Here is a 15,181-nt window from a genome sequence, read left to right as displayed (position 1 = left end):
GATTATTTTACTTTGGCACCACTTTCCCACCTACTACCATGTGCCCACCATCCTGTATTAGCACGTAACTTATACGTTCTGTATATACGTACACACACACAACGCAACACCATCCATGCGTTATACGTGTTCTTGGATCTCGATGAAAAAGGTATTCTCCAGCGAGCGATGTTAATTAAAGGCGTGTACGCGGTAACATTCAATTGCATCGCGTTGCCTTCCTCGCCGTACTCGCTGGTATTAAATTAACACAAATCGAATTTCAAAGATATCCAAAGGTGAATTTTTACACCTTTGTCGTTTAGCGTGCAAAGTCCCCTATTTTGACACACTTTCGTATCTATACAACCGATAATATATCATAACGTGTCCTACTGCGCGTGATATCTATTAATTTTGTTCGTCCGTGTCTGCCCACCAAATTTTCCGGATTCTTCGTGTACACTGCACCTTACTATTTCAATTTCTTATCTAAAATCGTATCTACTGGTTCCCCAATTTTTCTTTCTGTAAACAAACTGTCAAAATCTCCATCCTGTACCATCCTCCTTTATTTATTTTAACCAAATTTTGTATACGTATACATATTTACCCTTTCCCTTTACATCATTATAGGTTAGAACGAATAAAAAGAAAGTTCAACCTCGCTCTTTACGCACACACATACATTGTTTATGGTATAATAAGGGCATTATAATTATTATTAGAATGTAACCTTTTTTAGAACTATTTAACGAACATTGCGTATTTACGCCCTTTGCGACCGTCACCTAACCTCGTTTTTTTGGATGACACGATCTGCAGTGGAAAAAGCTACAAAAGCTATCTCAAAGTTTTTGATACGGGAGCGTTAAAGGGGCGAGGAGGAAACAGGATGAAATCCTGTAGGCAGTTTTACAGCCGCGTCTAACGAACGCGTTGTGCTCTTACGTGTCCGAAGGAATGTGGGCGCACCAGTTTCACGAGTCGTTGAGAGAAGCGACAATCGATATTTAGATTTCTCCTGATACGAGAACAGGAAACACGGTATACGACGAGGAACACAATCAGTCTACGATAAAAAAAAAAAAGAACGATCTTGGCGCGCAAACATGCCAACACGATCCGTCGATGTTTACGTCAGCCGTTACAGCGTCTCGAAATACGTTGGACTTCGAAATCAATTATGATAAGCTACCGCGAGCGATGCTTTCAAACCCAATGTCGAACGCGTGTTCGATGTTTGTGTACGTCTTCCTTTCCCGTTATCGACCACGAGCAGGATACGATTACTCAGGCGCTTACGAATATCAGTAAATGGAGGAGGCTGGCTTCGCTGTTAAAACAGGGCTCTGTTTAATCTATACGACTGTCGGCGTTCCAGTTTGTATATTTTGAAAAATCTTCAACCATATTATTTCGGACGCTATTCTCGTCTACCGCGAGAAGAGAACCGGCCAACTTCCCGATGATTCGTTGGAACGAAGATATCAATGAAACAGTTCCATACAACACGCATACATACATACATACATACGTACGTACTACGTTAAACCATCGATCGATTAACGGGCTTCTATGAATACTGTACGGATTAGCGTAATATCCGTGGAAATTGGTTCACACTTTTTTTTTGTAAGGGTGCGTTCATACCTGTCCTCGAACGATACACAAGAGGAACCTTTTACGTACAATGTTCGGAGGCCGGTCGCGCGGTGAAGAAAGCTGCCGGATGCAGGAGAGGCGAGGGACGTCATTATCTTATCTCAAACCATTTCCTGTCAACCTGGGACCGCTTTTCGTGGTAATCGCACGCACACGCCCACGCATTCGTAGCGCGTAGCACACGAGGCTCGCGCATACGCGGCCAAGTGCGTGCACTAATGACCGGCCAAGTGTTAGGAAGTATTGCTTCCGGTGCATCGTACACCCGCTGGCTCTGCCTGTACACGCGTTCGTACATGTGTGTACGTGTGTGTGTTCGCACGTTCGATGTCAGGGTACGTTTACACTACAATCCGTTCGATGATCCACGAGAAGGGACGATTTTCCGAGCTCTGTTTATACCTATCGGTACAATGTGGTGTGCGGTTCATTTCTCCCAAAACGGTAGGAAGAACGCTTGGAATTAAAAAGCGAATATTTTACAAGGACATTCGTCGTTTGCACGGATATTTTCCCCGTAATTTTTCAGCGTCCTCTGGAGGGTTTCGGGCGACAGTATAAATGTGCCGTTACATTGGGCGAAGTACCGTGAACCGGATAATCGGTTTCCTCCTCCGGTAGAGGAGTCTGCAGGATCCAGACGCAAATAAACGAAGCGCGGTGCCGCAAGTTGTTTTGGATTCGTAGAAACCGTCCGCGCAGGCTGGCGCAGGCTTTCGAAACGATCGACATACTTCCTGCGGATGTTTCCTTTCGACCCGTCTCGCTGAACGATCGATTCGAGAGGTTCAGGGACCCTCGCGAGATATTTGTAATGTATGTACGTCGTATCGCGAAGGAGCACGTTGCGGTTGGTCAGTATTGGTACGACACATCTCGGTTGTTCTTTGAATGAAAGAAACTTTTCCGCTGATAAAGTCGAACCGTGCTTTCGATACGTCTCGTGACGAACGATTCGTTTTCATTGACATTCCGTCGCCGATACGCGTCGTTGGAACAAATGTCCGCTATCTTCGGAGATCGTGTCGCGCGACGTTCATAAATAATAAAGCTTTTTTCTCGTCGTTTTGAGAAACGAATCGTGAAACGTGATCACGTAGACTCGATTTAAACGATCCGAGGTACGAACGAAGAAACGTTACTTTCACAATTCGTTAAGTATCGTATGCGTAACACTTCACGTAGGAGAGTTTTGCGTAACGATTGTAAAAATAAATATCGAAGAAACCGAAATCATTCGTCGATCGATCGCGAAGTAACTGCGACCGTGGGGGAATTTTGTGGAAGATTATTATTTTGTTTTCTCTTCGTTTCGGTTTCAAATCCAACGAAAATTTCTTTTTCGCGATCATATTTTATTTAAATATCATATCATATTTAAATACATCAGATCGACGAACGCTCGCAGTTGTTCTTATACGTGGTGTGCACCGGTACAATTCGAACACCTGTGAATTCGAAAACAATGTAAACGATTGTTGTACGTAAGAACGTTTTTGTACAACAGTTGACGCAGAAAATGAACGACACAGACCTTGAATCGCACGGTAAGGGTTTATTGTTCTCGACAATGAAATGTTAAACTGGCAAAGACAGATCTTAAATTGACCGTGCACAGTCAATTGTCAAAGACATTTAGTTCATCGTCGAAAATGTGGAGCGTAAAACTGTAATTACAAATGTAAATGTTTCCATTTTACTCTGGTAATTACATTACTTCGATATACACATTGACAAGTAATACATTACCCGTTTTTCCGGGATTTTTGCATTATCGGTGCAAAGAACGAACCTACGAATAAAATTATTATGATTTTCCGTGTCTAACAACGCGAGAATGCAGAAACAAGAGGAAAGCGCAGTGACTTACAGCTTGAACGAAATGTTCGTTGCATCGATCGAGCCTCGTGCACACGAAGTCGTGAGAAAAGTGCAACGTGCACTTGGTTCCGTGATGCATACTATAGAATCGTGAGTAAGTAACGCGCGGCTGTGACTTCCGACTGCATCGAGAAATACGTAATGCCAGTCCCATTAAGTATGCACACCTGTTAAGGTCATCAACAGGTATCACTTACGTCATCTTAGCGTACACATTACCACCGGTGTGACTGCCATAATGATATAGCGTGTGCTTTCTATCGCGACATCGCTTTCCTTCGTTACGCGTATGTTTCTTCATTAACTAATGATCGATAATCGCTTTAATAGAATTCGTTGGGTTACGTGCACGAAATTGATACGTTTAATCTCAATTATCTCGTACCCGTGCATACACAAACGTTTCCACTTCGATACAATTATACACACACGGATCTATGCCCTTTATTCAATTCGAGATGATGAATACAATTTTACGACTTCGCGCTAAAAGAAAACGTAATGAAAAGAGTTTTTTTTATTTTCCAAAAAAGATCGGTACACGCGTTAATAAATCAACGATTGCGTTCATTAGCATCTTACGTGTTCGATAAAAGACCCCGAACTTAATCCTAATTTATCGTCGTTCGAATTCGATGTATCGTTTATCATAGTATCCATCCAACGAAATCCAAAGAGAGCATTCTAATAATACATTTACGCGCGAAATGACAGGAATTTATTGAAATACAATATAAACAAACGCACATGTTCAATTCTATCCAAAGAAGAAAGAAAAAAAAACAGATTTAATCGGATCTCGCGGATATATTGCTATATTTTATTTAAAAATGGTGGGAAGTTGAACTTCCTCGAATAGTTCAATTATTTTTTCTACCATTCTTTTCTATCTACCGAAGGAAAAAGAGATACAAATTATCCTAAGTAGTACAGCTCGGCCAATATTCTGTGTGTGTGTGTGGATACTCCCCCACGCGTTCCTGATTAAAATACTAAAAAAAGAATAAGCATACGTAACAAGTGAATAGGAATTTTTCCGTAAATCTCTGTACATACAAAACCATTGATCGAAACGAGCGTGTAGTATCAAGGACGGTACATGTAGTACGCTCACCTTATCAAGCTCGTCTCCCACGCAATCGAATCGAAATTCGTCTCGGCACGCGAATGCCTGTGGCTCGTCGAAGGCCACCGACACCAGTAGCCCTTTTTGCCTCCGCCTCCGCCGCCGCCCTGTTTGTCCTTCTTCCTCCCAAGCAACATTCTAGGGGTCGCGATGAAGTGGCCCTGCGTCGTCCGCGTGATCGAACCTGAAAATCTTCAACGACAGCAGTCCAAATGAATGGAATGCCAGCCCACGCCTGAGAGCCGCCTGATAGGCTGCTCGATCCGAGGTGAGGCTTCACGTACACTACGCCAGAGTTCAGGGACGTACCGTGCAACGGGCAACCGGGTTGAGAAAGATTCATTCATTCGCGCATTTTTACACCTAAGATTGTGCGCAGTATTCCAGGGGGAGTATTTTTCCGAGAGATTTCGTTATCAAATTTTCGTCCGATACAGCAACAAGGCTACGAAAACTCGACGAGAAGTTGATCATTTCTTGCATCGATGAAAATTTCGTAATTTTCAACGATAAAGACGAAACTCGTTTCAAAACCTAACAACGCGCCAACAAAATGCTTTTTCCTATCGATTTTTGGATTTTGAGTAGAAACGACGGTTTTCGGATACTGATAGAAATACAATGAACTCGATCAAAGGTTGGAGGAATCGCAACGAGGACAATATGTGGTGACAAGCTGACGAGGGGACGTATTTTAATTCGAATATTTAGGGCGTTTTAGAAACGAATTCGCTCAAATATGGTAAGTTTGAACGTCAAGTTTGTACGAAACGGTTTCGTTCGTCTTTTCAAATCGACGATCGTGACGATTATCGTTGCAGATTGAACGGTTCCTGGGATGAGTTCTCCATCAGTTTTTTGACATCGATAAAAATACGAGTCCGATGGAAGACACCAAGGGATCGCATCAAAGATTATATCGTTTCATGGAAAATACACTAGGGGCGATACGAAGCATCACGCCGAACCTGAAAGCAAAAGCACGTGCACACGAGTGTGCGTGCACGTCGATATGAAGTAGCTCTAGTAGATGGTGCGGTCTTTCTCGCGTGGATTGTAATAATATGCGCCCACGCACGCGTGAGACAGCAAGCGTGTAGTGTATGGGTCCCCCTTGCGTCTCCCCTGTCCCCCGTTTCAACGAACGGCTCGGTCAGTACCGACCCCCGACTCATCTACCCACGCCTTGTTAATGAAAACATCTTTTGTCAATGAACTGACGTCAGTCTGTTCACGGATTGGTCGAGCGGGTAGGACCACGTGATCCGCAGCCAATCAACGTAAAGACGAGGTTCCCCTACGCTCAAAGACCTGAGCGCCATTTGCCCATTCTGTACGGAAGAACGCTCGAGGTAAGGTGTGGTCTGCGGCAGACTGGCTGGAGGAGCAAGAGAGAGTGAGTGAGAAAGAAAAAGATAGAAGGTGAGACACGAGAATCGTCGTCGGTAGTGTGTGGAGAAAGAGAAGGAACGACGAAAAAGGAGAAGAGGAGGAAAAAAAGAACAGGAAGTCGGTACGGCAACCAAGGGAAGACGCGTCGAGCGATGCTGGAGGGATTCGTGAGGTGAGGGCGACGGTCTGGTCTCAGACCGAGTACCTTGTTCGCTTCGACCGATTCGACTCGGTCCAGCGTGTATCGCGCAGCATCCTTTCCTCGAGAGGAGAGCAAGAAAGATCCAACTATTCGTTGAGCGCGTGGTAACGCAACGAATAATTGTGAAGAGAATTACAGTTTTGAAGTCGCATCACCGAGGATAATGCCACCGTTCGCGACAGGTCGAGATGAAGTCGGTTCGCGCGAACCTCGAGACTCGCGGTCGAGATAAATCCAAAAAATGACCAACGTGGATCATGCATTTTCCCAACGAGCTGAAACAGTCCGCGGCTGTGGCGTTAATTGGGCCTGTCGTTTTTATTTACGAAAGGATCAATAATCGAGACGAGCTGCTGGCCGTGGAGAAGGAGAAGGAGGAGGAGGAGGAGATGGTGGAGTAGAAACGGCGTTAAAGTATCGCAGGAAGTAATGGCAACACGTGAGAATAACGCTCAGGAACGCGAACGTGTGTCCGGATGTCTCTGAGAAACACGTTCCATCATACAAGTCCAAGTGCCATTTCATTGTATTTGATAAATCTTAAGTATACGTATGCATGTTTTGCACTATCTATAGAAGCAAATTAATAACAAGTTTACATTCTGTGAAATATTGTGCGTGTGTACTTCAACCATCTCGCACTAATCCTTAGTAACATGTTATTCGAAAGTGCCATAGGAAGAAAGATTCTTCTGACGTTGTGAAGCCGAGGGTATCTACTTTTTAGAATACAATGGAAGATAGAGAGATCTCTGCGACAAAGAGATTGCTTCTACGGAAAGGGAAGGGTATGTTTTAAAAGAATTAAAGACCAAAGAAGCATCAGGAATTTGAATTAAAACTCGCAACATGCCCGGTGGAAATGTTATGGAAGAAGATCTTGTGAGTCCTGAGTGGCTCTTTAGAGAACTTAGATTGCAAAACAGTCCCAGCAAGCTTCTCATCCTAGACTGTAGGGCGCATTCTGATTTTTCTGAAACTCACATAAGAGGTTCGGTTCCTTTAGCTATACCTAGTATCATGCTAAGGCGACTGGCAGCAGGTAAAGTTGATTTGTTATCAACGATAAGGTGCTTAGATCTAAGAAATAGAGTTGAAGTGTTTCTGTGTGGCGAAGAAAGCAGTAGAGGGACATTTGTGTTGATTGGTGACTCTAAAGACCCTGCAGGACATCAGGGTGAAACAATCCAAGTTTTAAGTCGAAGACTTAGAAGCAGTGGAGGATGCGTAGCTATTTTAATTGGTAAGAAAATCAACATTTTAAAATATACAAAAATATGTATTATAGTTTTTCATTATATTTTAAAACATTATTGCTATGAATAACAGCATAAGCTGTTGATTACTAGTTACTTGTTGAAATTAAGAAAAAATCGTAAATATTTTAATAAAATAACTGTATATGTTATTGTTAATTCAAAAAGACCAATTTTGAAAGAGATTGTGAGTGTGTAAGAGTAAAATAATATTGTATAAACCATAGTAGAAACTTAGAGACCTTCAAACGTATCAATTGAACATTGAGAGTAGTTGTGAATGAAATATTGATTTATGCAGAGGATATTTCCTATTCAACCAGATACTTAAACCTGTCCTATAGTTCTCTGAGCTTTCTTTACCAATAGCTATGTATATATATTAGATATTAAATTTAATCCGACATACGTTTATCACCATCAAATGTACCAAAATATAATATATAGTGTGCTTAAGATAAATATGGCAATGATTATTTGACTAAAATTGTTGAAGTATTCTTACTATCAATTAATTATATAATTAATGGCTTGTACATATTTTTATATATAATGTTTACATTGTTTATTTATATTTATATAGACTTATTTTTGTATTTCTGTTTTTACAGGTGGTTTTGGGGCATTCAGAGATAGATATCCTGAATGGTGTGAAGGCAGTCAAGCTGGTGGTGAAGGACCTCCTGGTCAAGATTCTAATGAAGGTGAATTAATGGGTCTTAGATCTCTTCGAATATCTACTCCACCAACAAGGTCTTATTCAGATTCTGACAGTGATAGTACATGTGATTCTGTTGGTTAGTATGTTTATACAGATACTAGCAAAAAATTTTATTTATAAAGTGTATAGAAAGAAATAATATAATTATTTTAATATTTTTTAGGACCCGAGGAAGACAAAGACTTTCCAGTTGAAATTTTGCCTCATTTATATCTTGGAAATGCAGCCAATAGTGAGGATAGAGAAGCATTAGAACGTCACAGGATACAATACATTCTTAATGTAACCCCAGATTTGCCAAATGTATTTGAAAACGCTGGTTCGATAAAATACATGCAAATACCCATAAGCGATCATTGGAGCCAGAACTTAGCTAGTTTCTTTCCACAAGCAATTCAATTCATTGGTAAGCGTAAATACTTTTTACATGTATAAGAAAAAATATTGTAAAATATTTGATTTAAATCTCCTGTATTTCGTTAAATATAAAATGAAATGGAAAATAATATTAAAGAAAAAATTCTTAGTTTATAGAGGGTAGTCTTAAAAGTAAGAATAGAATATGGAATCGCATATAAATTTGAAATACATTGTAAATATTTTCAGAGGAAGCTCGAAGCTCGGACAAAGGAGTGCTGGTTCACTGTTTAGCTGGAGTATCGCGGTCCGTCACAATTACTGTAGCCTACCTTATGCACAAGTGTAGCCTCAGTCTGAACGACGCTTTTAACTTAGTACGTAGTCGAAAATCTAATGTTGCTCCAAATTTCCACTTTATGGAGCAATTGCATAGTTTTGAAAAGGAACTGAGAGATCGGGGTGATAGAAACAGGGGGAATGATCAAAGATGTATTGGAGCATGTCGACCTGGAGGTCCTTGTAATTGTCCAGCACCCAGTTTTCTCAGCCCCATTGATTTGGGTCTCAGTCCAGATTCAGGTATAGAATTTGATAGGTGGGTGGCAAGTACACCGGCTGAATGAGACGGGCCAGGGGGGACCCAATATAAATTTTAGGTCCCTCCTAGTATGTCAAATGTCATAGTAAAGAAGCCCTAATTGAAGGGTACGGGAAACGAAATTTACATTTTGCTAGGGAAGTGTCGACGATCGAAATGCCGTGTAAAAATAGATGATTAGATATGTTTGTTGCGTACTAACTGACGAAGTTGTTAAACAGCTGAGCCTTTCCACTATTTTTCTATATAAATTCTTTCCTAAGGCTATACAGCCACGATCTATTTCCGCTTTAAACAAGTTGAATGATCACTGATTAATGGACATTGTTTCTCAGAATGTATTCCGAACGATTCGGACGTAAAGAAATAATTCATTTTTATGAAAAAAGTGACAAATGCTCTTATTATGATTCTAAATCTTAAATTTTTCATACGCGGTCAAGTTATTATAAGATATATAACTCATATTACAGTTTAGAGAAAAAACAGGTAGGACGATAACGGTTCTATGATTCTTTTTTTCTAAGTTGTCAGGATAGCATTAAACATTGAAAGTATTTTATATTTGAAATCTGTACTTTCTTACTATACACTACAATTGTAATTGCATATTCTGAGATTATACTTCTAAATACGAAGTTCTTTGTGCAAATTATAACAGTGTCCAAGATACATTGAATTTGTTGTTCAGTAATGTGTTGTTTCCATATATTTGTAGGATACAATTTTATACGTACACTATATCTTGAAAGACAAAATCTATATTTTTAATACTTATTCCCTGAACCCTTCAATTAATGAGGCTGTGTTTGTTTCATCATAGATAATGCTTACTATGAAATGAAATATTCTCTAACAAATTAAATCGTCAACCAGGCAATCACGAGTAGTTGAAGTAAAAATCACTGCTTAACACACTAAGTTTAAGTTATCGGAGGTACAAAAATTGAAAAATGTCTCGTACTCAGCAGTTAGATTATAAAGTATAACACACGCGCGCGCGCGCGCGCGCATATAGATAAATATATCATATATACGTATATATAAAGTAATTTGAAACTCAAGCGTAATTTTTGACATAGTTTTTCAATACACAAAAGTGACTTATCTTGAGAAGCGTATTCTCACTGCATTTTAACTTTCAACATGCAAAGTTGTATGCACATTTTCTCGAGTAAATATCTCGGTTAAATAAATTTAAGGAGTACATTTTATGGATCAGTGCATTTCTATAGGGCATTCCGAATCTCTCCTACTTCCGAACAAAATCGGGGTCGTCGTAGACACAGAGTATAGAAACGTTATGTTTGAATTAATTGAGGTAAAAAATAGTTACTCTTGCCAATGAATCTAATAGTCGCGAAATGGAAAGAGTATAAGTCATGTACATCAGAATTCAGTCAGTACAAGTAAATTGGTCTCTGAAATTTTTTATAGAATTTTTTTATACGGCGGTCTTGATCCTGTGCATTGATATGAGTGCAACTAATAATTATATGCTGTACAGCAATTTGAACACTAAATTTTGAATTGTACGAATCAGCACTGTTTCTATTATCTTACAGATCTCAGATATATATTTAAAATTATTTTTGTAAAAAAGAAAAACGAATCGCATTCACATTCCCATAATGAGCCACAATGACCTGATATACTGTAACTATCTTTCATGTACTATATGTATTGTTCATTGAGCATAATTGAGGTTAATATGAGTGTACACAGTGAATGTTATTTTCCATGTAATTAACTACAAAGTTGTGGTAATGAACTCTCGACTATTGCGAGAGTGAAATTGATATACAACTAAGGAAATATATATTTGACGTTAATGTAATAACGATATTCTACTATTACACTGTTGTCTGTTGTATGTTTATCGAGAGTGATACTCGAAAGATTTAATCAAATATTATGTATATTATATAAATTATTATTTTATATTCATCGTTGTACATATATTTTAATTAATTTTCATTAGAAATACAATTTATCTTACCTGAACCGAATATAAGTGACTATTTTTTATAAAGGAGCATATTCTGGCAAGTTTAATATGAATTTTTGTATTAACGAAGATCACCTTGATTATGGCAAAATGTACTTTTATTAGCAATGAGTAATTATAATGTTTTTAATCATCAAACTGCATAAAATATAAGAAAATTATTTAACGCAATATCGATAAGTATATTCATTAATTATAACATTAATTATTTGAGTCTTGTGTTCACCGTTTCATTTTTATAAATTTTCTAGAATACTTATAATATTTAAAAGATTAAATTAATAATTTGTTTTGAACAATTTGCCAGCTTGTTCGTAGTATTTGCTGGGACATTCGTTTCCGACATAGTTTTCAATACATTTAATGCAACTTCGGACTGTTGTACTGCTTCGATTAAATCACTACGGTCCTTTGAATCTGACGTTGTATATAAAAGTGTTCCTAGTCCCACGAGAATTCTAAATACCGCTTCAGGTTCATTTAAATGAGGTAAAACGGAAAATATTACATTCAAACATTGTGCCCTACCAACTGCATCATTGTACTTATTTAAGGCCACGGTTAAATTCAATATATAAGTTGATATTGCGACCTGAAAATGTATACTGAATTAGTTTTATATTATATTCTATTCAAGTATCATTTATTTTTTTACATTATCCATACCTGATTATTTTTACTTCCAAGGGATTTCAAATCCAACAGAAGCTTTAATATTTCATCTTTGCAATCAAAACAGATTTTTTCTCCTTTTTCGTGGTAAAACATGTTTGCTAATAAACGAAATGTGAGCATTTGATTAGAAGCAGACGCATCAGGCTTAATGTGTTTTTTTACAATATGCAATAGATCATCTGTACATAGTATATCATTGATTTCTTTATGAAGTACAGCAAGTCTTGTTATATCGAGCACAGGAAACAGTACATCATCTGGCCAGTTTAAAAGTATTTTCAGAGTACTCAAAGCATCAGTTCCTAATTGGTCAGAAGCTTGGTCTCCCGCGAGAGTTATCAAGGTATCTAATTTATCATCAGATACTTTGAACGTTTCATTTTGTTTGGAATTAAATTCACGTAATTTGTCTATAAAAGTGTAATAAAAATAGTTTCTAGCCTTTGCATTAATACAAGAAAGAAGTAATATATTGTAAGATATAAATACCTAAAATAGCAGACAGATTAGCATGTTCTAATTTTAAGTATTTCGTATGAGGAATATAAGACGGAGATAAAGAAGTATCAGAAGAGTTAAGCACTGCTGGTCTCATGGGCTCTTCCTGTTGAGTCACATTTGTTGATTGCAAGCGAGGAATATACCTATTGCCGCCTGTGAAAGGATCAGCATATTGAATACCAGCATTTAAAACTGGTTCACTTTGAGAATTTTTTATTATAAAAGTTGCAACCTATAAATGAAACTTAATTATTAAACAATGATATTATCGATAGAAAGTAACAAACACCTATTGAGTTATGTACCTGATCTAAATATAATTGACTAAGATCATTGTCATGAAGAAATCTTTGTGCAACATGCCAAGGATCTTGACCATTATTATATGGCAGCTTTAATGGAGGAATACCATCTTGTATATCAACTGAGAATACATAATCATATTCTATTCCATTGTAAAGTCTTTTTCCAGATGTAGCTGCACTACCATCAGCTGCACCCATGACATCGCCAATTTTTATCCATCTCTGTTCATTTTGTGACCAGCTATATGCTCTTACTACATCGCCATCATTCACAATTCTTGTTTGACCATCTTTTTGACCAGGCTCTTGCAATGCATTTCTATCTGGTAAACTGTTAATGCAGAAATTAACAGATGCTAATGTTTTATTTCCACTCCGCTCTTCTTTCAATAAACTTACTCTTTAATTTTCATCCCATTTAGCTCTTGTTGAGCATTCAGCTTAGTAGCGGCTACTTCCTGCTCAAATTCTTCTAATGTCTCTGCATCAGCGTATCGATCAGGATCGCATGTAAATATCCTAACAATACCATCAGAACTTCCAGCAACTATGTCACCATTAGGGAATAAATCGATACACCATATTGACTGAGTTGGCAATGTAATAGTTTGACTTATTTCACTATTATGCCATACCCTAATAGTTCTATCTTCGCCTGAAGTAAATACACTTGTACCACTTTCCTTAGCTAAAATACTATAAATATAATTTTCGTGTCCACAATATGTTCCTAAACAAGTTCCAAGAGATGCGTTCCAATGACGCACAGTGGCATCATTGGAACATGTTAAAAATTCATTGCTATTTATTGCAGAAATATCACGAACACAATCTGTATGTCCAGTTAATTTATGTTGTATAGAACCATCATCTGCCCATACAATAACCAGTTTATCTGCTGATCCAGTTACAATAGATCCATTTAATAAATCTGTCACACACCATACAGCAGCTGTGTGACCTATCATATTCAGCTGCGGTTTACTTAAATCGTTGATGTCCCATAGTTTTGCACTCAAATCCCATGAACTTGAAAGAAATGTCCCTTCTTTTTTACCTGTTCTTAATTTGCATACTGTGTCTTGATGAGCTTTTATTATGTTTACAGGTTCTATTTGATCTGGTACATAAATGCATATAGTTTTGTCATTACTACCAGTTATAATGAAACCTGTTGGATTTTTTTCCGATGGATTTATAATGCATACTGAGCTAACAAAATTAGAGTGTCCCTTCAATGTTGCAGCATGTACATAGTCCCTATTATTTCTGTAAAAATTTAAATAATTTTTACTTTTGAATATGTAATATCACAAGAGACAACAATGTACTTCATTTGGAAAAAATGTAAAGCAAAATCATTTATTCTAAATTAATTCACATAATATGTTTTTCTTTTTTATTAAACTTGAAAATCATGTAACTTTTGAAATTTTATATATTTAATTCAAAACTTTACTTTTTAATAAGAGTTAAAACTAAAAACTAAAACTATTCCAGTTTAATAAGAGAAATTCTTCGTATATATCAACTGTATATTAATAACAAACGCATTAACAGGTTAAATACCCGGACGGTTTCCATACACAAGCTGTTTTGTCGCGGGAGGTTGATATAATAATTCCATCCACGAATGTTGCCACAGCCCTCACATCGGACGTGTGTCCGAAAAGCGAAGTTCTCAATTTATAACACGGCTTGGCCATGATACACTGATATCCTAACGAAGCACGGGAAAGGAACGTAACTTGTGCAAATCATGTACCGTGCAAATCTTTCCAACCGGAATGCATAAACGCAGACAAATGCAATTGGTTTTGACATTTAAAACGCGTTCGAGCATGCGTGACGCTTGTCGCTGTATTCGTACAACAGGTCGTGCGTTTTCGCATACACATAAAATAAATTATATATAAAAAACAAAATTTTTGCTAATGTCATTGGCATGTATCTAGTATACACGTTTTATAATATCGCAGATGCAATGTTACCATCAGATTCTACATAAAAAATGAGAAAGGAAAGCCTTCTTACATTTTCTCTAGATACACCCTGTATAGTAAGTTTTTAAAGTCCCTTTACTGTGTATAAAGCAGTGTTGGGCATTAATCACTTACATTTTTAATTAATTGATCATTCAATTAAACAATTAATTGTAATTAACTTCAACTACAATAGAAAAGTCAGATTTCAATTGCAATTCAAAAATTAATTGTTGGTTTTCAATTATGCGTGACAATTAATTCTTCCTTACAAGGAGAGTGCAAGGCTTTGGGTTCACCGATTTAGTTTAAATTTCACAGGATGGATGATTTTACTCCCTTGTTGCTGAAAGTATATGATTATGTGGACCGCTAATTAATAATTTTTGAAATATTTATAATTGAAGATTCATCATTGCTTAAATTAAGTTCTGTTCAAAATAATTTCGCTGTAATGGTTTAGTGTAGTGGCAACGAATCAGTGTGTACGTGTAGAACCCGGGTTCAACTTCTTGGTGGGAGGATAAAAA

At 37.7% G+C, this 15,181-nt stretch overlaps 3 protein-coding genes across 5 annotated transcripts; 1 reads left to right on the top strand and 2 right to left on the bottom strand.

Moving 5' to 3' along the window:
* Positions 1–2,982: 2,982 nt before the first annotated feature.
* LOC143153011 (uncharacterized) lies at positions 2,983–4,829 on the bottom strand. Of its 2 annotated transcripts, XM_076323731.1 has the most exons (5): positions 4,640–4,829; positions 3,515–3,692; positions 3,394–3,436; positions 3,179–3,311; positions 2,983–3,092 (listed from the first exon to the last, which is right to left on the bottom strand). In XM_076323731.1, exons 1-3 carry the CDS (start codon positions 4,786–4,788, stop codon positions 3,416–3,418), a joined length of 348 nt encoding a protein of 115 aa, XP_076179846.1. In that variant the 5' UTR covers positions 4,789–4,829; the 3' UTR covers positions 2,983–3,092; positions 3,179–3,311; positions 3,394–3,415. The 2 variants fall into 2 exon arrangements, with proteins under 2 accessions (XP_076179846.1, XP_076179845.1); XM_076323730.1 differs by having other exon boundaries at positions 3,179–3,436.
* A 1,166-nt stretch (positions 4,830–5,995) lies between these two features.
* Mkp3 (Mitogen-activated protein kinase phosphatase 3) lies at positions 5,996–11,241 on the top strand. The gene is made up of 4 exons (XM_076324172.1): positions 5,996–7,488; positions 8,113–8,298; positions 8,386–8,628; positions 8,829–11,241. The coding sequence occupies exons 1-4, from the start codon at positions 7,095–7,097 to the stop codon at positions 9,203–9,205; spliced, it is 1,200 nt and encodes a 399-aa protein (XP_076180287.1). The 5' UTR covers positions 5,996–7,094; the 3' UTR covers positions 9,206–11,241.
* A 5-nt stretch (positions 11,242–11,246) lies between these two features.
* On the bottom strand, positions 11,247–14,631 carry Plap (phospholipase A2 activator protein). 2 transcript variants are annotated; one of them, XM_076324171.1, is made up of 6 exons: positions 14,256–14,631; positions 13,069–13,938; positions 12,670–13,000; positions 12,353–12,596; positions 11,855–12,273; positions 11,247–11,780 (listed from the first exon to the last, which is right to left on the bottom strand). In XM_076324171.1, the coding sequence occupies exons 1-6, from the start codon at positions 14,294–14,296 to the stop codon at positions 11,454–11,456; spliced, it is 2,232 nt and encodes a 743-aa protein (XP_076180286.1). In that variant the 5' UTR covers positions 14,297–14,631; the 3' UTR covers positions 11,247–11,453. The 2 variants fall into 2 exon arrangements, with proteins under 2 accessions (XP_076180286.1, XP_076180285.1); XM_076324170.1 differs by having other exon boundaries at positions 14,239–14,630.
* Between the last annotated feature and the right edge of the window lie 550 nt (positions 14,632–15,181).

This window comes from Ptiloglossa arizonensis, chromosome 12 (assembly GCF_051014685.1).
Source record: "Ptiloglossa arizonensis isolate GNS036 chromosome 12, iyPtiAriz1_principal, whole genome shotgun sequence".
Taxonomy (NCBI): Eukaryota; Metazoa; Arthropoda; class Insecta; order Hymenoptera; family Colletidae; genus Ptiloglossa; species Ptiloglossa arizonensis.
Note: the sequence above shows the minus strand (reverse complement) of the source record. Positions and strands in the feature narration are given on the sequence as shown.